This window comes from Macaca thibetana, chromosome 11, assembly GCF_024542745.1.
Source record: "Macaca thibetana thibetana isolate TM-01 chromosome 11, ASM2454274v1, whole genome shotgun sequence".
Classification (NCBI taxonomy): Eukaryota; Metazoa; Chordata; class Mammalia; order Primates; family Cercopithecidae; genus Macaca; species Macaca thibetana.
Genome location: NC_065588.1, coordinates 113,462,787 through 113,486,797, shown reverse-complemented (window position 1 = coordinate 113,486,797; position 24,011 = coordinate 113,462,787). Strand labels below are relative to the sequence as shown.

Sequence of the window (24,011 nt, the reverse complement as noted above, 5' to 3'; positions counted from 1 at the left end):
TTGGAGTTTTGGTTGCTTGTTTGTTTGGTCTCAGATTTTTTGTTTGTTTCTGTTTGCTTTGTTTTGTTTTGCCTTACCTGAGAGCACAACTTACCACTTTTAGGGGAAAACTGAGAAATTGGATTTTTTTTTTTAGTCTGAAGGTTCCTGAGCCTCTCATCTTGAGGTTTGAGTCCCAATGACATCGTCCTTCACCTTCAAAATAATTTAATTTAAAAATGCAGTCTCTTTCCATGCCAGGTGTCAGTGCTGAACATTGTTCATATTTACTTGAAATGTGAAATGTGACAGAACCCTGAAAAGTCTAAGGACTATAACTTTATGGAAGGACAGTATTGAATGGGATACTCCAGCACTGTCCAGAAGAACTTTCTAGAGAGATGTAAATGTTCTATATCTGTGCTGTCCACTATGGCAGCCACTAACCACACGTGACTCTGGAGCCCCTGAAATGTGGGTGGTGCAAGTGACACCCTGCTGTGACCCAGTGGTTCTCAAAGCTGAATGCACATCAGAATCACCTAGGGAGGTTTGCAGTGTACCAACCCACACTGACTTGCATTTAATTCAAATTAATTTAACTTTAGATAGCCACACTTAGCCAATGGCTGCCATCTTGGACAGCATGGTCTAGTTTCCAGCTACTTAAAGTGAAGTCCGGAGACACTGGCATCTCCTGGGAGCTTGTTAGAAACACAGAACTCCAAGCCAGGTCCCAGACCTACTTAATCAGAATCTGCATTTTAATGAAATCCCAGGATGATTCTTGTGTACATTAAAATTTGAGAAAGGGCCAGGCGCAGTGGCTCACGCCTGTAATCCCAGCATGTTGGGAGGCCGAGGAGGGTGGATCACCTGAGGTCAGGAGTTCGAGACCAGCCTGGCCAATGTGGTGAAACCCTGTCTCTACTAAAAATGCAAAATTAGCCAGGCATGGTGGTACATGCCTGTAATCCCAGCTACTTGGGAGGCTGAGGCAGGAGAATTGCTTGAACCCGGGAGGCAGAGGTTGCAGTGAGACGAGGCCGTGCCATTGCACTCCAGCCCAGGCAACAAGAGTGAAACTCTGTCCCAAAAAAAATTTTTTTTGAGAAACAAGAAAGCATGGTCTCATGGTTTAGGGGAGTAGTTAGTTCTGCTCCTGACTTCTTACTGATTAAATCATGTTAACTTTATGGGTCTCAGGTTTCCTGAGTTAAGCATGGCCAGAAACCTTTTTAGTACCAGTAAGACCAAGTATAGATGGACGGTTACCACTGTGGTGGCCATGGGTACGTTGGTAGATTATAGAAGAGACCATGGGAGTGTTATGGTTTGACTCAACATACAAGAGAAGACCCTAGAATCAGGACTTGTCACTTGAAGATCCATCAAGGGTGTTGACCTCAGGAGGGAGCTCCAGGCCAGAGCTCACAGGTTCTCTTTGGTTTTGGCAGGAGCTACAAGGTCCGATTCAATAGCGTCTCCTCCTACTCTGACTCCCAAAAATCATCAGGCGATGGGCCCGACCTCAGAGACAACTTTGAGAGTGCTGGACCCCTGGCCAATGTGAGGTAAGCAAGGGGATAAGGGGGTCGGGGGTCAGGGAAGACTAAGGCTCCTGGGGAGCTGGACCTAGTTACGAAGTGAGCTCTTCGTCGTGGGGAGGGAGTCTCCCTTCTATGTCCATTCATTTCTCATAAAACCAGCTGCATCCTGGCTGTCTGGGACCCCTCCCACCCATTAAGTCACATTGCCTGGTCTCCCCATGCACCGTTTTTATCCTTTCTGTGACTTCTTTTTCTATACACACTCCCTCAGAGCTCCCTTACCCAAGTTCACCCCGTTATTTGTGCTGAAGGCTATCAATCTCTGGATATTGCTCAATGAGCTGCCCTTCCCAATAGCTATGGTGTATACTTAATAGAAGCTTCTGTAGACACCCTGCTATGACCCCATGGTTCTCAATCCTGGAGGCTCCTCAGAATCACCTGGGGAGGTTTGCAGCATACTAATACAATAACCAAGCCCCATCTCCAGAGATTCTGATGGAATTGATCTGGAATTGGGCCCATGTGCTGCTTTTTCCTTTAAGTCTCTCCAATTGACTCTAACATGCAGTCAGATTTGACAAATACTGCCCTAACCTCATATTATCTCATGGCCTAGTCACATACTATGAGATAATTTTAGGAAGTACGTGGACAAATATTTTATATTGCAACAGTTGTGTATTCAGTCTAATGGGTTCTTGGAAGGAAAGAAAACTGGGATGTCAAACCCTTGGTTTCGTGGATATTGATCAAGACAAGACTAATGTGAGTTGCCCTGTAGGAAGAACCTTCAGGCCTGGCCACAAATCTCTCAGAACTTCACTAACTGAGCCTTCTCCATAATTACTCAGAGCAATGCTTAGTAGATGATATAGATCACTGGTTTGCTAGATGTTGAAATATCTGTTATGTCCTCCAGGACATTTTCAAATAGGCTTTATGTTTTAAAGCAATTTTAGGTTAACAGCAAAATGAGCAGAAAGTACAGAGAGTTCCCACATCCTCCTGTCACTACACACGCACAGTCTCCCCTCCTATCAGCATCCCACACCAGAGTGGTGCGTTTGTTAGAACTGACGTACCTACAGGGACACATCATTATCAGCCACAGTCCATAGTTTACTTTAGGGTTCACTCTTGGTGTTGAACATTCTATAGGTTTTGACATCAGTACATTTTTCAGCTCAACATTGAAACATCAGTTCTGGAGTTTGACAGTCAGACCCATTTTTCCCTTATTAAATCTATCATGGCAGGGGTTGGCAGACTAATGCCTGTGAGCCAAATCCAGCCTGGTCACTGCATATTTTTAACAACCCATGAGCTAATAATGCTTTTCTTACCGATGAACATTTGTAATCAGTTTGATGGTAGAAAACATTACCTTTGAACCCCAATGAAGAAAATGTTATTATTCTCTCCCAAAAAATGAATTCCAGTCTTCTCATAGTAGACCTGTGTTAAAGTATGCTTAAGTGTTATTATTATGTTTTTAATTTTATCAATTGAGAATGTTCAGGAATTTGTTTTCTTTCTTGTTTTGTAAGTGCCTATGTAATAGCTTCAATTTTGCTTCTCGGCCTGTAAGCCTAAAAATATTTGCTGTCTGACCCCCACATATAAAAAGTTTGGCAATGCCGGGCACAGTGGCTCATGCCTATAATCCCAGCACTTTGGGAGGCCAAGGCAGGCAGATCTCTTGGGCTCAGGAGTTTGAGACCAGCCTGGGCAACATGGCAAAACCCCATTTCTACCAAAAATATAAAAACTTAGCTGGGCGTGGTGGCATGCACCTGGGGTCCCAGCTACTCTGGAGACTAAGGTGGGAGGATCACTTGCACCTGGGAGGCAGAGGTTGCAAGATGGCGCCACTGCACTCGAGCCTGGACGATAGAACAAAACTCTGTCTCCAAAAAAAAAAAAAAAGGTTTGCCAACTCCTGGTTTGGAGGCTTAAAATAGGCATTTTGAGATCATAAGCTGAAGATTGTGATGGAAATGTGACTAGTAGTGACTGCAGTCTAGGTTCTCAGGCCCACCAAGAAGAATATTAATGAATCAACCACCTGAATCATCATCTGTTGGTGAACACAAGAGTTAGGAGCCTTGGTCCATTGGGGCTACTATACCAAACACCATAAACTGGTAGCTTGTGAACAACAGTAATTTATTTCTCACAGTTCTAGAGGCTGGGAAGTCCAAGATCAAGGTGCCGGCAGATTCAGTGTCTGGTGAGGGCCCACTCTCTGGCTCATAGATGGTACCTTCCAGCTGCGTCCTTACATGGCGGAAGGTCTCTTCAGCCCCTTATGAGGCACTAACCCCATTCATGAGGCTTCACCTTCATGACCTAATCACCTTCCAAAGGCCACTAATACCATGACATTGAGGGTTAGGTTTCAACCTGTGAATTTGGGGGAGACACAAACATTCAGATCATAGGAGTGATGAGCTAGTGAGGAAAAAGTAAAAGCAAGTTCAAAAGCACAAATGAGTTGTTGACAGTGTCAGTGGTAATCGAATATGGCAGACATCACAAACATAAATCACAGAGATTCGGGAAATGGCACCTTAACCAGAAGGCATGACTAGTGCTGGGAGCTCCCGATCTGCACTGGGCTAAGGCTGAGGCACGTGGCTTCAGGCAGGGATGCCCTTTCGTGTCACCCCTCCAATCAGTCCACATCCAGTCACCATCTCTGTCTACGTGTCAGGCCACCACCCTGCAAGAAAAGGGTAATGTTTTTGGATTCAAGAAGATCATTAGTTAAAAGTAAATGGCAGGCTGGGCTCAGCAGCTCATACCTGTAATCCCAACACTTTGGGAGGCCAAGGTGTGCGGATCACCGAGGTCAGGAGTTTGACACCAGCCTGACCAACATGGTGAAACCCCGTCTCTACTAAAAATACAAAATTAGCCAGGCACGCCTGTATCCAAGCCACTCGTGAGGCTAAGGCAGAAGAATCACTTGAACTTGGGAGACAGAGGTTGCAGTAAGCCGAGATCACACCACTGCACTTCAGCCTGGGTGATAAGAGCAAAACTCTGTCTCAAAAAAATAATAATAAATCAATAAGTAAATGGCAAAATGCTGTCTAATCCCACATACTTTATTTGGAAAGGCTCTGGAATTCTAGGGAAAGGAGGGCAAGAAAGAAGAGGAAGATTAAATGATACAATATGAGTGTGGATTTGAGGGGAGTGGATATTAACCTACATTAACTTTCACCTGTGAGGCACCTGGACCCACCCCAAGTTCATGCTCCAATGATGGAGGGTACCTTCCCAACTTCTCCTACCTTCTTCCTTCCTCCCCATCTCAATCTGTTACCATTTTGTCCCCATCAACCTAAAAAAGAGATTCAGGGGCAGGGCCTGATCCTGTATGGAGTGGGTTAAGTAGTCCCACTCCATGGTTTATCTGAGATGACAGTCTACAGCAGAACACTCTGACCTTAAAAAGTGGGGCAAGGTGGGGTGTTTTTGTCCCATTCATGAACCTGTTGTTCCTGTCACTGTGAGGTCTAGACCTACAGCCAAGACCAAGTTCTAGAAATGTGGCAGAAAGTGTCCGAAGAGCTGTGGACCACCCGTACAGGAGCCACCTAGGACATAGCCCTCCATTTCCTTCCTTCAGTCCAAGTGTCCCCACCTCAAAACAGAGAAACATCTCATGAACTTGACCCCACTGGTTCAAGCACCAACATTTTCTTGGTGGTATCTATACACACGAGGGTCTGTGAAGCAATTTAATTTCATAGACCCTACAAGGAGTGTAACCAGAATATTTATAACTCTTTCATCCCCTTTTAGAAGAACCTGTCTGATGTGTTGATGACAATTTCTTCTGGTCTCTTCATTAATACAAGTCCCTGAGGACCATTATGTTATAGTTTCATTATCTTCATACTTAAAACTAATCTAGTTATGTCACTCATAGAATTCAAGCCTTCCACTAAAATAGACTAATTTCCCCAGTTGGTCCAGCTTAGAAGTGGACATGCACAAAACAGCCAGTGGTTCCAGGTCATTGCTATCCGTAATTTGTCTGCCTTAGAACAAATTAGAATATTCTCCTGATGATGGCAGTAATTAAAAGAGACCAAAAGAAAGGGAGAGAAACACTTGAGAGCCCTTAGGTTTAAAGTGCCCTTCCACAGATGAGCTTGGGGTTGCCTGACCACCATCAGCTAAACATTGTTCTTTTTGAGATACCAGATATATTAGTTCAGGCTACCATAACAAAATACCACAGACTAAGTGGTATTGGCTGTAATTCTAGAACTTACAGACAGCTTAAAGAAAAGAAATTTATTTTCTCATGGTACTGGAAGCCAGAGTTCAAGATCAGGGTGCTAGCAGGGTTGCTTTCTGGTGAGGTCTCCCTTTCTGGCTTGCAGATGGCCACCTTCTTACTATGTCCAGAGAGAGAGAGAGAGAGAGAGAGAGGTCTGGTGTCTCTTCCTTTTCTTATAAGGACACTAATCTTATCAGAACAGGGCTCTACCCTTATAACCTAATTTAACCCTAATTACCTCCTTAAAGGCCCTATCTCAAAATACAATTATAAGGAGATTAGAGTTTTAATATATGAAATTGGGGGGACACATTATACCAGACACTCCCCACATTCCCCACAGTCCCTTAGCATGAACATTCTGTTGTCCCCTTGACAGGTTCTCAGTGTTTGGTCTTGGCTCACGAGCGTACCCTCACTTTTGCGCCTTCGGACATGCTGTGGACACCCTCCTGGAAGAACTGGGAGGGGAGAGGATCCTGAAGATGAGGGAAGGGGATGAGCTCTGTGGGCAGGAAGAGGCTTTCAGGACCTGGGCCAAGAAGGTCTTCAAGGTAATCTAGATCTCATGGACCTACAGGGAGAAGTAATGCTCCCCACACTCCCAAAGACAGCACTTAAACCATCAAGAAGAGAATAAACTTGAGAGAACCCTCAGTACCTCTCCCATGTATCCAGCCAAAATACAACTTTAAACAGCTCAGATAAATTTGGGTGTCCTGAAAGCACATATTTTCTACCCAGAATCCAACATTCTACATTATGGGCAAGGAGTTGGTCCATAAAAAAATTATAGAGTTTTGGAATGTCAGGGCTGGGAGGAAGCCATCCCTCACTCATATTTGGTATACAGGTACACAGAAAAACATAGAGTTAGTCAACCAAACCAAACTTAAGATCTTGGCAGTCTACCAGCTTTGACAAGCGTACCCCTCTTGTGCTAGATCTTCACTGACCAATATTATATGGTAGCCACTAGCCACACATAGCCATTTAAATTTAAACTTCAGCTAATTAAAATTAAATATGATGAATGGGTCTATAAAATGTGATACATCAATGCAATGGAATATTCTTCATCTGTAAAAAATAATGAAGTGGTGATACATGCTACAACATGGATGGACCTTGAAAACTTTGTGCTAAGTGGAAGAAGACAGTCACAAAAGAATATGTATTGCAGGATTCCATTTATATGAAATGTCCAGAATCAGAAAATCCATAGAGAGAGAAGGCAGGTTATTGGTTGCTAGGGGTTATGGGGATGGGAAATGGAAGTGACTACTAACAGATAAAAAAGTTTTTCAGTGTGGGGGGGGGGTGATGAGAATGTTCTGGAAGCAGATAGTGGGAAGGGTTGCATAACCGTGTGGACGTTCTACATGCCACAGAATTGTACGTGTTTAAACAGTGAATTGTATGTTATGTGAATTACATCTATACCTATCTACACAGTTCAAAATTAAATAAGGCTGGGCATGGTGGTTCATGCTTGTCATCCTAGCACTTTGGGAGGCTGGGCAGGAGGATTGTTTGAGCCCGGGAGCTCAAGACCAGCCTGGGCAACACAGTGCGACCTCATGTCTTTAAAAAACTAATTAATTAATTTAATTTAATAGGTTTAAAATCCCATTCCTGACTTCCTCCAGACAGAAGGGAGCGACAGACTCTGCACCCCCACCTTACCAGGAAACTACTGAAGTTCCTGGGGAAGCAAAGTAGAATTTCATGAGAACATGATAGATGTAGAGGAGAAAGCCTATGGTGGCTGTGAAGTCCCTGGTACCATGCATGTCTAACTGATACCTTCTGAGGGTCAGGAATGTGTTGTAAAAATAGAACATGTGCTAACATCAGGAATGATAAAAGCCATGTTGAGTGGCCCAGGTCAGTTTGCTGAGAATAAAACAAATGAAGTTAATTTGAGAGAGAGATTCCTATCCCTGTATTAACAAAAGTATACATGTTTTGTTTTGTGTTGTTTTGTTTTTGAGACAGAATCTTGCTCTGTTGCCCAGGCTGGAGTGCGGTGACACGATCTTGGCTCACTGCAACCTCCACCTCCTGGGTTCAATCTATTCTCCTGCCTCAGCCTCCCAAGAGGCTGGGACACTACAGGCACCTGCCGCCATGCCCAGCTAATTTTTTGTATTTTAGTAGAGATGGGGTGTCACCGTGTCACCCAGGGTGGTCGTGAACTCCTGAGCTCAGTCAGTCCGCCCCCCTGGGCCTCCCAAAGTGCTGGGATTATAGGCATGGCACACAGTTTACATACAACGTTCACTACATTCACAGCTCCACTGAGATTCCAGAATCCCCAATTGTACTTGAAATTGCGCTGGAACTGCTGATGGCTGCGAACTTCCTAGATTGTTAAATAAAATAAATTATAATAAACTGTTATCTTTCTTCAGTATTTAAAAAAAAAATCCCATTGCTCAGTTGCAGTAAGCAACTGAGAATACACATTTTGCATTCTCAGTAGCCACAGGGGTAGGGGTTACCATATTAGACAGTGTAGAACCTTTCCATCATGATAAGACATCCTATTGGCCAGAGCTGTTTTAAATTTAAGGCCACAGGAGAATAAATGAACCATGCATGGCCTTCTATCTGCATATGAGGATGACTAAACTGACCATTCTAGGCTGGGAGGTGGTAATGAATGTAGACCCTGCCACTTTTACCCACGCCATCCTAGCCTTGGAATGCATACTCATCAGCAACCCCGGGAGAAGAGTACTATGCAACCTTCTGTCATTTAGATGACACTTTTCATCCTGAAAGCAAACGCAGGTAGAGAGCAAATGGGGAAGCTGAGGCCCCTGGGCTGTGAGGATTTCCATGTGGGGAGGCAGTGTTTATCAGCCTGTTCTTGCATTTCCTCCCAGACAAGGAGAGTTGAAATAATGGCTTTTTATACCCATTGGGATAATTCTGTTGCTTGATTTCCATCAGCCAACCCTGACTGAGCAACCAGGAAGGAAGGCCTGTTAAAAGCCACTGTACCCTTTAGCTGTCAACCTCCTGCTCCCATCCCACTCCCAGCTCTGGCAAACACAAACCTACTTTCTGTCTCTGTAGATTTCCCTGTGCTGGACATTTCATATGAATGAAATCATAATGTGGTCGTTTGTGACTGACTTCTTTCACTTAGTATAATGTTTTCAAGGTTCATTCATGCCGTAGCGTGTATCAGAACTTCATCCTTTTCTATAGCCAAATAATATTCCATTGTATGGATGTGTCAAGTCTTGTTAATCCATTCATCCACTGGTGAACATTTGGATTGTTTTAAAGTCAACATGAGGTCAAACAATGGTAAGAACTATTCTTAAAAATTATCATTATTTTGAATTATCTGTGGTTTTATCTTAAAAATAACTCAGGACATTGGCCGGGCATGGTGGCTCATGCCTGTAATCCCAGCACTTTAGGAGGCCGAGGCAGGCAAATCCCTTGAGGCCAGGAGCTCGAAACCAGCCTGGCCAACATGACAAAACCCTGTCTCTACTAAAAATACAAAAATTAGCTGGGTGTGGTGGCACATGCCTGTAATCCCAGCTACCTGGGAGGCTGAGGCATGAGAATAACTTGAACCTGGGGAGGAGGTTGAGGCTGCAGTGAGCCGAGATTGCACCACTGCACTCCAGCCTGGGTGACAGAGTGAGATTCTGTCTTAAATAAATAAATAAATAAATAAATAAATAAATAAATAAGGACAGCAATTCTTAGAACTGTTAAAATCGAAGAACAAGTGAGCTTGACCAAAAAAAAAAAAAGGAAAATGTATTTGCAGTCATCCAGACATTCATTCAGTATGCTCTTTCTTTACATAATTCTTAAATATTTAGAGGAAGATGGATTGGGAAATTCTGAGATGTTTACTTTCTTATTTAATGTTAAACCTCTACACATATTAATTTTAGGAATAAATGACATAATAGAATTATATCTTAAGTGCAGGTTAGGTCCTAAAGTCAATGGCAAATCTGACATGTCCAGCACATCGCAGACACTCAAAATATATAGGATGGATGGATGCATGTATGCATGGAAAGATATATGGATGGGTGGGTGAATGGATGGAAGAATGGATGCATGGAAAGATAGATGGATGGGTGGGTGGGTCGATGGGTAGATGGATGGAAGGATGGATGCATGGAAAGATGGATGAGTGCATGGGTAGATAGAAGGAAGGATGGGTGCATGGAAAGATGGATGGGTGGGTGGGTGGATGGGTGGGTGAGTGGACAGATGGATGGATGGAAAGATGGATACATGGATGGGAGGGCGGAAGGGTAGATGAATGGCAGAGTGGATGAGTGGATGGGTGAATGGATGGAAGGAAGACAATGAAAGGGTAGAGTGAAGAAAGGAAGGGAAGGAAGAAGGGAAGGAGGGAAGGGTTACTGGATGGATAGATGAATGGATGGATGGATGGATGAATGGATGGATGGATGGATAGTTGGATAGATGGGTGGATGGGTGGATGCAGATACATGCCATGACTTGGAGCTGTTGGCAAGGAGATCTGCTTGGCTGAAAGAGGTCACTGAAAGCCTTGTGTACACCACAGGCAGCCTGTGATGTCTTCTGTGTGGGAGATGATGTCAACATTGAAAAGGCGAACAATTCCCTCATCAGCAATGACCGCAGCTGGAAGAGAAACAAGTTCCGCCTCACCTATGTGGCCGAAGCTCCAGAACTCACGCAAGGTACCTCCCACCACCCTTCTAGGGAGGCATTCATGACAATGGGGGAAAGGCAGGCGATCTCACCTCCAGAAGGTGCTTAGGGAAGATGGGCTTCATTGCTTTGATCTCCCTTTAGTGCAGTCTTACCAAAATGAATACTTTGCTGCCCTCCCACACTCCGTAAAACAAGTACTGGGAAATGTCTCTCTCTCTCTCTGTCTCTCTAGTAACATGCTGTGTTCTTCCAAACCATCCTCTTCTCAACTTAATTCAACCAGATTTTCTTTTTGTTTCGCACTACCCACAACCACCTCACCCATCCCAACCAATGTCTGCCTCATCTGTTCTCTTCTGTCTCTCATTCTACTCCAGAGAACAGTAGAAGTGTCAGTAGAGGGTGAAGAAAATGCTGCAGAGTGTTTGTTTGTATTAATATTCTGAGAAAAGGTCTCATTATGTTTCCCAGACTGGTCTTGAACTCCTGGCCTCAAGTGATCCTCCCACCTCAGCCTCCTAAGTAGTTGGGATTATGGGCATGAGCCACCTTGCCCCGCCTGGGGAGTTTTTAATGGAACATTCAACACCTTCTCAGGAAGACTGTTTTTCTCCCCACAGGTCTATCCAATGTCCACAAAAAGCGAGTCTCAGCTGCCCGACTCCTTAGCCGTCAAAACCTCCAGAGCCCTAAATCCAGGTAGGAACATCTTGGTTCACTGGGTTACCCACCTATTCTCTCAAATGTCACCCACGATGAAGGACAAGCCCTGTGGACTCCAAGGACTGGCTGTTTTCCAATCATTGCAAAGTGCCATAGAGACTCCCTTGCTGCTTTTTAGCATCTGGAGTTCCTGCTTTCCTTTTGCCAAGCTCCAACCTGAAGGGGTGGGAAAAGGAGATGGTGTTGATCTCATGAAAAGAGGAAAGAAAAAGGTTTTCTGAGTAAGGTTTTTTTAACAGTGGACCACACCCCTGTAGATTTGCTACATGTTCATTGTACCACAGCATCTTAGCTGGAAATCACTTAGTCCAAGTATTTCCTATTATGAATAATTTTTTTAATGTAGCTAAAAAGTGGCTACCCACACTCTGCTTAAATTTCTTTGGGTTGATGGGAGATAAAGTCCTAATCGTTAGAAATTAGCTTAATATCCAATATAACCAGTATCTTTTTATCAAATATAACCAAAGCATGTCTTCCTAGCACTTTATTTTAAACCCAGTTTTACTCTCTGGTGACACCTAAGACAAGTTTATTTCTTTCCAAATGAGAGACCTGGAAATAGCCAACGACATTGACCAATCTCCTCTGGGGCCTGATTCCTTCAAGTCATTCTTTCTAAGACATGGTTTCCCAAGCATCTGGCTTTAGTAAAAGGACACACTCTGTCCTGCTGGAAATGTCACTCTCACCTGGTCACAGTGCAGTGGAGAGTATGTGATCACTGCCAAATGTGCTCAGGTTATTATTACCATCACCAATTTGAACAGGACGTGCTAATGCTGCCTGAGATCTCAGGCATGGTTCTAATGGCCGTTTTGCTTTTCCATTAAAAGCGATCACTGCTGTTCTTAGACATCACGTCTTCTCAAAATCGTCACACCAGGTCTGCTCATCTCTCTACTTGTATAAATAATTTTTCTAGCACTAATGAAAGTATTTGCATAGATCCCTGTTGAATAGAATCTTTTTCTCTTTGTAGTTACAGCAGAAGAATCAAGAATCTTTTCAAGTCTTGATTCTTTGCCCAGCATAGTTCACTGTGCTGTGCTTGGTTCACTGGGTTACCCACCTCTGCTCCCAGGTGCCGCCCACAATAAAGGACAAGCTCTTGCTGATTCCAAGGACTGGCTGTTTTCCAATTATTGCAAAGTACCACAGAGACCCCCTTGCTGCTCTGGGAACAGAGGTGGGTAACCCGGTGAACTAAGCACGGCGCAGTGAACTATGCTGTGCAAAGAATCAAGACGAAAAGATGTTCTGCTGTAACTACAAAGTGAAAAACATTCCATTCAACGGGAACCAGTGCAAAGACCTTCATTAGTGCTAGAAAAATTACTCGGCCCAGCATGGTGGCTCACACCTGTAATCCCAGCACTTTGGGAGCCGAGGCAGATGGATCATGAGGTCAGGAGTTCAAGACCAGCCTGACCACCATGGTGAAACCCTGTCTCTACTAAAAATACAAAAATTAGCCAGGTGTGGTTGTGGGGGCCTATAATCCCAGCTACCCAGGAGGCTGAGGCAGGCGAATCGCTGGAACCCAGGAGGCGGAGGCTGCAGTGAGCTGAGATTGCACCATTGCACTCCAACCTGGGTGACAGAGTAAGACTCCATCTCAAAAAAAAAAAAAAAAAAAAAAAAAGAAAAAGAAAAATTACTTATACAAGTAGAGAGATGGATGGACAGACCCAGTTTGATCAATTTGAGATGTGATGTCTAAGAGTAGGCTCTTGATTAAGCAGTTCTGGGCTCTAACCCCAGCTCTGCCATGCACTAGCTGTGCAGCCTTGGCTAAGCCATTTAGGTGATCTGAGCCCCTGTCTCCTTACCTACATAATAGGAATGATAGCTATGAAGATGACTAATGTTTTTCTAGAGCTCTCTGTGTTCCAAGCACTGTGCTGAGTCCTCTGTCCAGGATCTTTTATAATTCTAACCAGCCTGGGAAGTAGGCGCTCTTATCATACACATTTTAAATAGGAACAATGACAACTAGAAAATACAAGTGACTTTCTCAAGGTCACACCGACCTGGTTATCTGACTCCAAAGTCAGTGTGCCAAATGGCTACACAGATGGCCTCACCAGCATTGCAAGGCTGCTAAGTATTAAAAATAAGCTACATAAAGCAACTAGCATATCATAGAGTCCCGTCAGTATTCCTTATCCATCCGTGCTTCATGTCACCTGCAAATTTAGTGTGTATGCTTTCTATGTAATCTTCCAAACCTTTGATAAAAGTGATCAACAGAGCAGAGCCCCAGGGCTCTCATATTCTCTCTTAGATTCTCAAACATTAAAGAAATGGAGTGGGAAATTAATCTCTGAATAATTAGTTAAGTGCAATTCAGAGCATAATGGCCCCTGATATGGAGAGGGACTCCGTATTTGAAATATATCTCTTACTACTTATTTTGGTCCTATGGGAAGGGATGATATAAGTAGCATTGCATGAGAAGGCCTAATAATCTACTGGAAATTTCCTTCAGCAACAAACTATGAAAGATCAGCTTACAGAATTTACTCCCAAAGCCATAGTACATAAGTAGCAAGGAAACTTGCAAATGTTTTGATACTAAGTGAAACCAAAAGTCCCAAAATCAGCCCCCACCCCCGCCCATCCAGAGGAGGCACCTGACTCTAAGCGACGGGTCTAAAAGTGACTAGCAAGAGAATATTCCAAACAAGGTTAGAACTGGAGTGTAGAATTCAAATCAGTTATGAATTAGCACAAAAAGGACCCAGTCTTACCTCCGTGTTTCTCTCTTTAAAAGCATGTTCTCTATTTTCAAGCTTAAAGTGCTTTAAAAGCACTACCTATTTTCAAGCTTAATACCATTTCCAGCTTCATAAGGCTTATTTTAAAAAAGAAGAAAAAGGATAATTGAGTGAAAAAGCATGACTCTCCCGTTTTCTCCTGCCCGAGGCTGAAGTTGGGCTGTCTGGCCTAAAAGGCCACGACCAAGATATCACTAATCCCCCTACGAGAGACCATTAATTGCAGGCAAAGTGCTTATGAGGAAGTAGGCAGCCTTTTGAGGATGATCCTTGAAAATCTAAAGAGAAAAGTGATCGCAGTCACCATCACAGCCTGGAAATAAATTTTCTAATGCACGTACAACAATTAGCAAATGACACAGAAGAGAGAGCATAATGGATGGCTGGTGTGTGGGGTGTAGACACCAAGTCCTAGAAATCAGGAGCAAGAGGGGAATGCAGGACTTGAGATGAACCTCTTATGGGAGGGTGGGCTTTAGAAAGGCGGGAAAGAGGAGGGGGGTCCAGGAAGGAAGAACAGCAGAAGTTAAGGTCAGCACCGGGATGTCTGGGAGAATGGCAGACATTACAATGCAGAGTTCTTGATCGGTAGAATGCTTCAGTCTCATCTCCCCTCGAGTAAAATAGCTTCTCTCCAGCCTTCCCCATCTCAACAGAGGACATCAACGTTTGGCTTCAGTCAAAACCTCCAGTGTCATCCTCACTCCTCTCTCCCTCTCGCCTGGGTCATGCAGTCGCTCAGCAGATGCCCTTGGCCTTGTCTTTCAACTACATCTCAGACCCACCACCTTGAGCAAAGCCATGGGCATGTCCAGTCTGACTGACTGGAATAGCCACCCAACTTGTCTCTTGGTTTCTGAGCTTTTCTCTAAAAACACCGGTTTCCAAAGAGCAGACAGAGGAATCTTTCCTTCCTTTCTTTCTTTTTTTTTTTATTATTTTATTTTATTTTATTTTTGAGGTTAAGAGTAGAAGTTTAATTGATGAAAGAAAGGGCTGGGTGCGGTGGCTCACACCTGTAATCCCAGCACTTTGGGAGGCCAAGGCAGGCGAATCACGAGGTCAGGAGTTTGAGACCAGCCTGGCCGACATGGTGAAACCCCGTGTCTACTAAAAATACAAAAATTAGCTGGGCATGTTGGCAGGCTAAGGCAGGGGAATCCTGTAAAAATCCCCAGCTACTCAACAGGTGAGACTCCGTCTTAAAAAAAAAAAAAAAAGGGCCGGGCGCGGTGGCTCAAGCTGTAAGGCAGGGGAATCACTTGAACCCGGGAGGCGGAGGTTGCTGTGAGCCAAAATCGCACCACTGCTCTCCAGCCTGGGCAACAGAGTGAGACTCCGTCTTAAAAAAAAAAAAAAAAAAAAAAAAAAAAAAAAAAAAAAAAAAAAAAAAAAAAAAAAAAAAAAAAGAGCTCTCTGCTGAAGAGAGGGGTCCTGGAGAAATGGGTTGCCAGATCCACGGTGAAATGCACGGGGGCTTGGGGGTTTACAGATGTCTAGTGAGGAGGCAGTGTTTGATTTACATAGGACGCAAAATATTGGTTGGACCAGGCGTGCCATTTGCATAGGGTGCGAAAAACTGGTTTGGACTAGGTGTCCTACTTGTATAAGGTGTGAATTTCTGGCCACCCCCATCCTAATCTTTTACTATGGAAGCGGGTCGTCAGACAGAGGAATCTTTTAAAACCGTGAATTGAAGCCTATCACTCCCCGGCTTCACAGCCCCTGATGGTCTGCTGGACTTCAGGAAACCTCCAAACTCCTTCCCATGGCAGGTCATCATGAGGCTCTTGTGATATGGCTGCTACTATTGTCCAAACAAACACTCCAGCCTTCTTTCACTTCCTTGAACATGCCACCTTTTCTCTGCCTCTGGGCCTTTGCACGTGCTCTTCCCCATCCCTGGAATGCTGTGCCTGCAGGTCTTTGCACGTCTCTGCTTAAATGTCAAATCGCCAGAGAGGTCTCCGTGACTGTCCTGTCGACATAGCCTACTCCCCTCAACCCATCACCACCCACTCATCCACATCACCAACCCCACCTGAGATCTTTTAAGTGACTTCTCAATGAGAATAGGGCACTTTGCTGTCCTTCCCCATCACTCTCTCACCAGTGCCTAGAACAGTGCTTGGCACGCAATGTACGGGTGTTGAATGAATGAACCTTGTTAACTTGAGCAGTTCACAGCTGACAATATTTATCCTTTTCACTGAAAAATGCACATTTTCTGGGGTTTTTTTCCATTTAATGCTGGACATTAGCAAATTATTCTTTTATCTGCAAACCTATCATTGAGCCACCGCCAAGCATGTGTGTGTATGTGATGCTTCTGGATGTGACTAGAAATAAATCACACAGAGGGGACACTCGGGGGAGAAGGAAATAGGGCCCAAATGGCGGCTGCTGTTCCATTGCCTCTTCCCCTTCTCCCTGTACTTCTCATATGGCCCATATGTGTCCCAAGCTTTAAGAAAAAATAAAAAATAGGCCAGGCGTGGTGGCTCACACTTGTAATCCCAGCACTTTGGGAGGTTGAGGCGGGTGGATCATCTGAGATCAGGAGTTTGAGACCAGCTGGCCATCATGGTTAAACCCTGTCTCTGCTAAAAGTACAAAAACTAGCCGGGCATGGTGGTGGGCGCTTGTAATCCTAGCTACTCTGGAGGCTGAGGCAGGAGAATCGCTTGAACCCAGGAGGTGGAGGTTGCAGTGAGCCAAGATCGCACCACTGCACTCCAGCCTGGGCAACAAAGAGAGACTCCATCTCAAAAAAAATAAAAATAATAATTTTTAAAAATGTTTAAAAATTATCCACTTACAAAGCTCAGCAGAACTGAGATTTAAGACAATTGGTTTATGAGCCAGTGCTACTCCCCAGAGGGTCGGCTTCCCAGCAAAGCATCAAAGACCAGCCCACCAAGGTGCCCTGGGGCCCTGCGGCCATTCAACGCTGGGAGTTCTCAGCAAGCACCCCCAAGCAGCATGCGGAGTCCCCTTGATTAAACTCCCCTTGATTAAACTCCCAGCAGGGCCAGAGCCTGGACCCACCTTCTAGCCCACGGGCCAGCCACTTTCCCATGCCTGCTCCTTGTCTGCACGGCCACCCTCTGCCTCGTTCAAGAGGACTTGGGGGGAGGTGGCTGTGCTCGTGAGCTAGCTCAGCAAGTTTGGGTCCTCTGCGTTTCTATTTTGTACAAATCGTGATGATCTGGGAAGAAAGCGGGAATTGATTTGCGGGCCTTTCAAAGGCTTCCTTTGGGTAAACTTAGGAGGCTCCCAAATTAGAAACCCCACAGCGCCCCCTGCTGGCCCTGGCTTCTAACTTCTTGCAGCTCTCTGGAGGTAATGTCTGCTCCCCAGGAACCAAAGACTGGTGTGAGCTCTGAGAAGGCTCAGTCGTGCAGGTTCCCAGACAGGGCAAGATCTGCCCAGGGAGGGAGAGTGGGACTCCAGACCTTAATACTACCATTCACAATTATGGTCGCTAAGTTCCCCACTATGCTAAGGGCAGGGATGCCTTGCTTCAAGAAAATACTTGACACCATTTCTTCCCCCAAAATAATATGCCCGCTCAACTCTTTTTAATAATGGTGGCTATTTGTAGCACAAAGGGGTTCTTGGTTGAGCCAAAAACTCCTTTAAATAGCGAGTCCCATTGGGCTATTCAAGTGTTGATTTACATACCATAGAGAATATAGAAACTTCATGTTGAATATCAAGCGTCTCTATCCACTGAAAACTCATTGGCAATGAAGAAAAAGCAGGTCTGAAAAAGCAATCATAGCTCAAAGGGTGCAAAAGATTTGATTTATCCAAGTGTAGTTGATCCTAGAGTTTGCAGGTATTGTGTAAAATGCAGTATACTGTACTGAAAGGTTTTTGTGGGGTTCGTTTTTTTGTTTTTTGGGTGGCGGGGGTGGGGGATATACTCTCTCCCTGTTGCCCAGGCTAGAGTGCAGTGGTGTAGTTTCGGCTCACTGCAACCTCCACTTCCTGGGTTCAAGTGATTCTCCCTCCTCAGCCTCTGGAGTAGCTGGGATTACAGACGCGTGCCACAATGCCCAGCTAATTTTTGTGTTTTTAGTAGAGATGGGGTTTTGTCATGTTGGCCAGGCTGGTCTCAAACTCGTGACCTCAGGTGATCCACGCACCTCCACCTCCCAAAGTGCTGGGATTACAGGTGTGAGCCACTGCGCCTGGCCTGTACTGAAACTTTTTAAAGGACCAGAATAATCACATTCTGAGAGTTTGTTCTTGAAAGCTGTTGGATTAGCACAGGCCTCCTGAACCTGAAACACAAAAATCAATGCAGAAAGGTTATAACCCGGTAGGCATCAGTGAGTTTCCTTCTGTGTTGTCTTTTTAGATCTCTCAATGTTGTAATATTGATGAGTTTATGCATAGGAGGAACCCAAGCTTAAAGCCAAGTCTTTTTTCCTTTACTATTACAACACGAGGAACCCTGGTTGCCAAAGGCGGTGGGGCTTGCGATTCCTAGGAGATGTAGGATTTCACAGATTGGGAATACCACAGTCTGTGGTTACAGTGAAGTGCTAGACACTGAGAGAACCCCTATTAGTACTGAGAATGGGGTGCTAGAATCCAAAAGAAGGGAGTTGAGAAGGAGAGAGTGAGTAGTTATGCCCAATACTGCTTCCAGATCCAGATGAAACCTAGGAAGCAGCCATTGGATTTGCAGTGAGGAATTCACTGGTGACCTTGATAAAAAGCCTCAGTGTAGAATGATGGCTGAGCACTGTGGCCCTTACCTGTAATCCTAGCACTTTGGAAGGCTGAGGTGGGAAGATTGCTTGAGCTCACAAGTTTGAGACCAGCCTGGGCCACATAGGGAAATTCCATCTGTACAAAAAAATTCCAAAATTAGCCAGGCATGACAGTGCCTGCCTGTAGTCCCAGCTACTTGGGAGGGCTGACGTGGGAGGATCGTTGAGCTTGGGAGATGGAGGCTGCAGTGAGCCGTGATCGCACCACTGCACTCCAGCCAGGGCGACAGAGCAAGACCCTATCTCACCATAATAATAATAGAATGATGGGGGAATAGGCTTGGTTAGCACAGGCCTCAACAAGAATGGAAGGAGAGAATTGCAGCCAACAGGGACAGACAGAAGAGCCAAAGAAAAGGAGGAAGTAGCTGCTGGCCCTTGTCCTTTGATTCCTCTGCAATTTCCTGCAGTCGGTCAACTATCTTCGTGCGTCTCCACACCAACGGGAATCAGGAGCTGCAGTACCAGCCTGGGGACCACCTGGGTGTCTTCCCTGGCAACCACGAGGACCTCGTGAATGCCCTGATCGAGCGGCTGGAGGACGCACCCCCTGTCAACCAGATGGTGAAAGTGGAGCTGCTGGAGGAGCGGAACACGGCTTTAGGTAACATCCCCAGGGGCCCTTCCCTGCTCGAGGGAGCTGCAGAGGCAGTGGGTGTCTGGGGAAGAAGGGACCCGTTCTTCCCAATCACCAGTCCAGGCAGGAGAGTGGGTCTCTGTTGCTAGCAGCCGATGAGACACTGAAGATTTTCCCCTTTCTCATGGCTGATCAACCTTGGGCCAACCAGCTGAGCAAATAAATGCGCACGGTGCCAGGCCATCGATGGCTCACCATTGGGAGAAGGGGGCCGCTACCTTCCTTCATTGACTAGACGTGGATGTTAGCAGTAGCCACTCTTTTTACTTTCCATCCTCACCACTAACCCTTAGGAAAATCTCTAGTACCCCATTGCCCACCAAGTACATAACAGCAGAAATCTGATCCTGCCTCCTCTTAGAATCAAAAGGTACTATAGGAAGCTCGATGGCCAACGAGGGATTGAGCCCACATGTTTTACCTCATTAGATCAAGCTCTCGCCTGCTTAAGTGTCCATCCTTGACATTCATATTGAAGAACTTTCAAAGGCAAATGGGTCCCAGTGCCTCATCCAGGAGCACAAGTGGGCTCAAGGGTCAGGTACAAGGAACTGCAGTGACCTTACCTGGCAGACCAATACAGGACTGTCACTTTTACAAAAGAGCTAGGATGTGAAGTCAGGATAGAATGTGAAAGTAGCATATCGTCAAAGCCCTGCTGAAAACCTCTCAGGAAGACACTACGTTAGAGAGACATACCCTCTTTTTTTTTTTTTTTTTTTTGAGACAGAGTTTTGCTCTTGTTACCCAGGCTGGAGTGCGGTGGCGCAATCTTGGCTCGCTGCAACCTCCGCCTCCCAAGTTCAAGTGATTCTCCTGCCTCAGCCTCCTGGGTAGCTGGAATTACAGGCGCATGCCACCACACCAGCTAATTTTTTGTATTTTTAGTAGAGACGGGGATTTCATCGTGTTGGCCAGGCTGGTCTCAAACTCCTGACCTCAGGTGATCCACCCGTCTTGGCCTCCCAAAGTGCTGGGATTACAGGCATGAGCCACCACACCCGGCTGAGACATACCCTCTCTTAATAAATCCTGGCTGAGTGAGGTGGCTGACGCCTGTAATCCCAACACTTTGGGAGGCTGAGGCAGGCAGATCATTTGAGCCCAGGAGTTTGAGACCAGCCTGGGAACATGGTGAAACTGCATCTCTACAAAAAAATACAAAAATTAGCCAGGCATCAGGCCAAGTGCGGCAGCTCATGCCTGTAATCATAATCCCAGCACTTTGGGAGGCCGAGGTGGGTGGATCACCTGAAGTCAGGAGTTCGAGACCAGCCTGGCCAACATGGCAAAACCCCGTGTCTACTAAAAATACAAAAAATTAGCCGGGCATGGTGGCACATGTCTGTAATCCCAGCGACTCAGGAGGCTGAGGCAGGAGAATCGCTTGAACCCGGGAGGCAGAGGTTGCAGTGAACCGAGATCGCACCATTGCACTCCAGCCTGGGCTACAGAGCGAGACTCCGTCTCAAAAAAAAAAAAAAAAAAATTAGTAGGGCATGGTGGCTCACGTCTGTATTCCCAGCTACTCAGGAGCGTGAGGTGGGAGGATCACTTGAGCCCAGGAGTTCAAGGCTACAGTGAGCTGTGATCGCATCACTGCACTGTAACCTGGGCAACAGAGTGAGACCCAGTCTAAAAAAATAAATAAATAAAATAAAATAAAATAAATCCAACCCAGACAATACTTCCTCTATGTTGAAATAGAGCTTTTTATTTGGGATCGAACCCCTGATGGAGGAGAGGCTTATATTTAGGGACATATTGGAGGAAGAGTATATAGAGGGAGTACAATATAGTAGTCAGAACAAGGTCTGAAGCCACACTGCCTGACTTCACGCTTATGAGCTGTGTGACCTCGGGCAAATTTCTTAACCTCTCTGTGCTTCTATTTTTCTCAGCGGGGAGAAGAATAACACTGTCTTGGATTGTTGTGATGATTAAATGAGTTAATATAAAATACTAATAATAGTACTCGGCACATAGACTGTGCTAGATAAGTGTTAGTGTTTATAATGACAAACACTAACATCCCATTCAGGGGGTGAGAGGCTGACACCATCCCATGATACATGGGGCTGAAATAGGCTTATCTCTGTCACCCACAGCTGGGGGCTCGTTGTATAGAACACCAGTGGACTATGCCATGCTATTTTAATATTTTTCTCCTCTCTTCATGTATTTTTCTTAATTTTTGGATTCATTTGCATAATTAATTTTGGATTTGCTTCTTGCACACATGAAATCCCCTGGATTCTGGGCATGGAAGGTGGAGAGCTAGAAGGTTGCTTGGCTCTGGAGCCACCCTCCTCACCTGGCCCCATCCTCTGCTCCAGGAGCAGACCTGAACCCCCGACTTAGACTCAAGCCCTCCCACACCCACCCCTCACCCGCCTTGTACCTCCACAGGCGTCATCAGTAACTGGACAGACGAGCACCGCCTCCCACCCTGCACCATCTTCCAGGCCTTCAAGTACTACCTGGACATCACCACACCACCAACGCCCCTGCAGCTGCAGCAGTTTGCCTCCCTAGCCACCAATGAGAAGGAGAAGCAGCGTCTGCTGGTCCTCAGCAAGGTGGGTCCTCAGGCTTCGCACAACCCTAGGGAGCGCCTTTCATCTCCTCGTCTTTAAAGAGTTGAAAACTGTTATTACCAGGCTTCCAGCAGATGGCAGTCTTGAGCCAAGGGGGCCATTATTTGCTGTAGGTCGCCATATTGGCTGGTCCAATGTGGCTAGTCTGCCCCCAGTTCTAAGGCCTGGCAGAGCAAGAGTGACTCCTTTGAATCAAACAGTTCCCTGGCTACAACTGAAATTGCTATTCTTTCTGTCTTCCTTTGGAACCTTGGGCTTCCATTAGTGCCATTTTAGGCCATGCTTAGGAGAAAAACAGGATCTCACCATGCCTTGGTTTAAAGATAAGGTTTTTTCTTGTTTGTTGTTTTTTTAAGTTTTATGGATACTTGGTAGGTGTATGTATTTATGGGGTACATGTGATATTTTGATACAGGTATACAATGTGTAATAATCGCATCAGGGCAAAGGGGGTATTCACCCCCTCAATCATTCATCATTTCTTTGTGTTGGAAACATTCCAATTCCACTCTTTTAGTTATTTTTAAATATATAATGAATTATTGTTGACGATAGTCACCTTGTCTAGATCTAGGAAATAGTAGATTTTTTTTTTTTTTTTTTTTTTTTTTTGTCCCTAAGACAGAGTCTCACCCTCTAGCCCAGGCTGGAGTGCCATGTGGCACAATCTCAGTTCACTGCAACCTCCATTTCCCAGGCTCAAAGGATTCTCGTGCCTTAGCCTCCCGAGCAGCTGGAATTACAGGCACCTGCCACCATGGCCAGCTAATTTTTGTATTTTTTTCTTTAGTAGAGATGGAGTTTCACCATCAAATTCCTGACCTCAGGTGATCCACCCACCTCAACCTCCCAAAAATGCTAGGATTAAAGGCATGAGCCACCACGCCTAGCCTAGATCTTATTCCTTCTACCTAACTGTATTTTTGTACCCATGAACCATCTCCACTTTCCCCCACCCCTCCCCACTACCCTTCCCTGCACTGGTAGCCCTCCTTCTACTCTCCGTCTTCATGACTTTATTTGCTTCTAGTTTTTAGCTCCCACAAATGAGTGAGAACATGCAAAATTTGTCTTATTGTGCTTGGCTTCTTGCACTTAACATGATGTCCTCCAGTTCCATCCATGTGGCTGCTATGATGAGATTTTGCCAATGCAGAGGAGCTGCAGGTGGAACTACTAGAGATCAGAGGTCTCTGATTGTAAAATGAACCAAACGTAGCCTCTACCACCTTGCTTAGAAATCCTGGGATCACCTGCCCCAGCCTGCTGCAAAGCCTTGCTCAGTGAGAATTCTACCCAGGAGAACGGCCCACGCTGCTACCAATGGGGGCTCCTTCCCAGAAAGCAAGCCCCCAGCACAGGATGGCTTCGCTTTCTTCTGCCGTCCAGGAGAGGGGATTGAATGGTGAGCAGCAAGGAAGAGGCTAATTAGCGAGTGCGTAGTATTTAGAAATATGAAAATAAATACCAGAAGGAACACTTAAAGAGCTGTAAGTAGTTACCTCCGGGGAGTAGGAAGCAGATGGCAGAGGTAGAACAGGAGACCATTATTTTTAATCATAAGCTTTACAAAGTTATTTAACTTTTTAGACTATCTGCAAGTATAATTTTGATTTAAAACTTTTAATTAATGGGGGAGGGTGGCTAATAGGAAGAAGGACTGTAGATTGCACTGTTGGTACCTTATTAGATTGCACTGTTTTTACCTTATTTAAAGTAGAATTTGGGCACAGTGGCTCATGCCTGTAATCCCAGCACTCTGGGAGGCAGAGATGGGAAGATTGCTTGAGGCCAGGAGTTTGGAACCAACCCGGGCAACATAGACCCCATCTCTACAAAAAAATTAAATTAGCTGGGCATCATGGCACATGCCTGTAGTCCCAGCTACTCAGGAGGCTAAGGTGGGAGGATCACTTGAGCACAGGAGTTCGAGGCTATGGTGAATCACGATCTTCCAACTGTACTCCAG

The 24,011-nt window shown here is 45.3% G+C and overlaps 2 protein-coding genes and 1 pseudogene across 3 annotated transcripts in view; all 3 read left to right on the top strand.

Moving 5' to 3' along the window:
* The window catches only part of FBXO21 (F-box protein 21), a 189,565-nt gene that overhangs the window by 76,231 nt on the left and 89,323 nt on the right, over positions 1-24,011 (top strand). The window lies entirely within an intron of this gene.
* Positions 1-24,011, top strand: part of NOS1 (nitric oxide synthase 1) — a 232,423-nt gene that overhangs the window by 186,719 nt on the left and 21,693 nt on the right. For both annotated transcript variants that reach the window (XM_050747840.1, XM_050747841.1), the window contains 6 exons: positions 1,437-1,553; positions 6,209-6,383; positions 10,409-10,547; positions 11,142-11,220; positions 19,219-19,412; positions 21,855-22,024. In XM_050747840.1, coding sequence (XP_050603797.1) covers positions 1,437-1,553; positions 6,209-6,383; positions 10,409-10,547; positions 11,142-11,220; positions 19,219-19,412; positions 21,855-22,024 — 874 coding nt within the window. The remainder of the gene's footprint in view (positions 1-1,436; positions 1,554-6,208; positions 6,384-10,408; positions 10,548-11,141; positions 11,221-19,218; positions 19,413-21,854; positions 22,025-24,011) is intronic.
* On the top strand, positions 7,602-8,206 carry LOC126930717 (elongin-C-like; annotated as a pseudogene).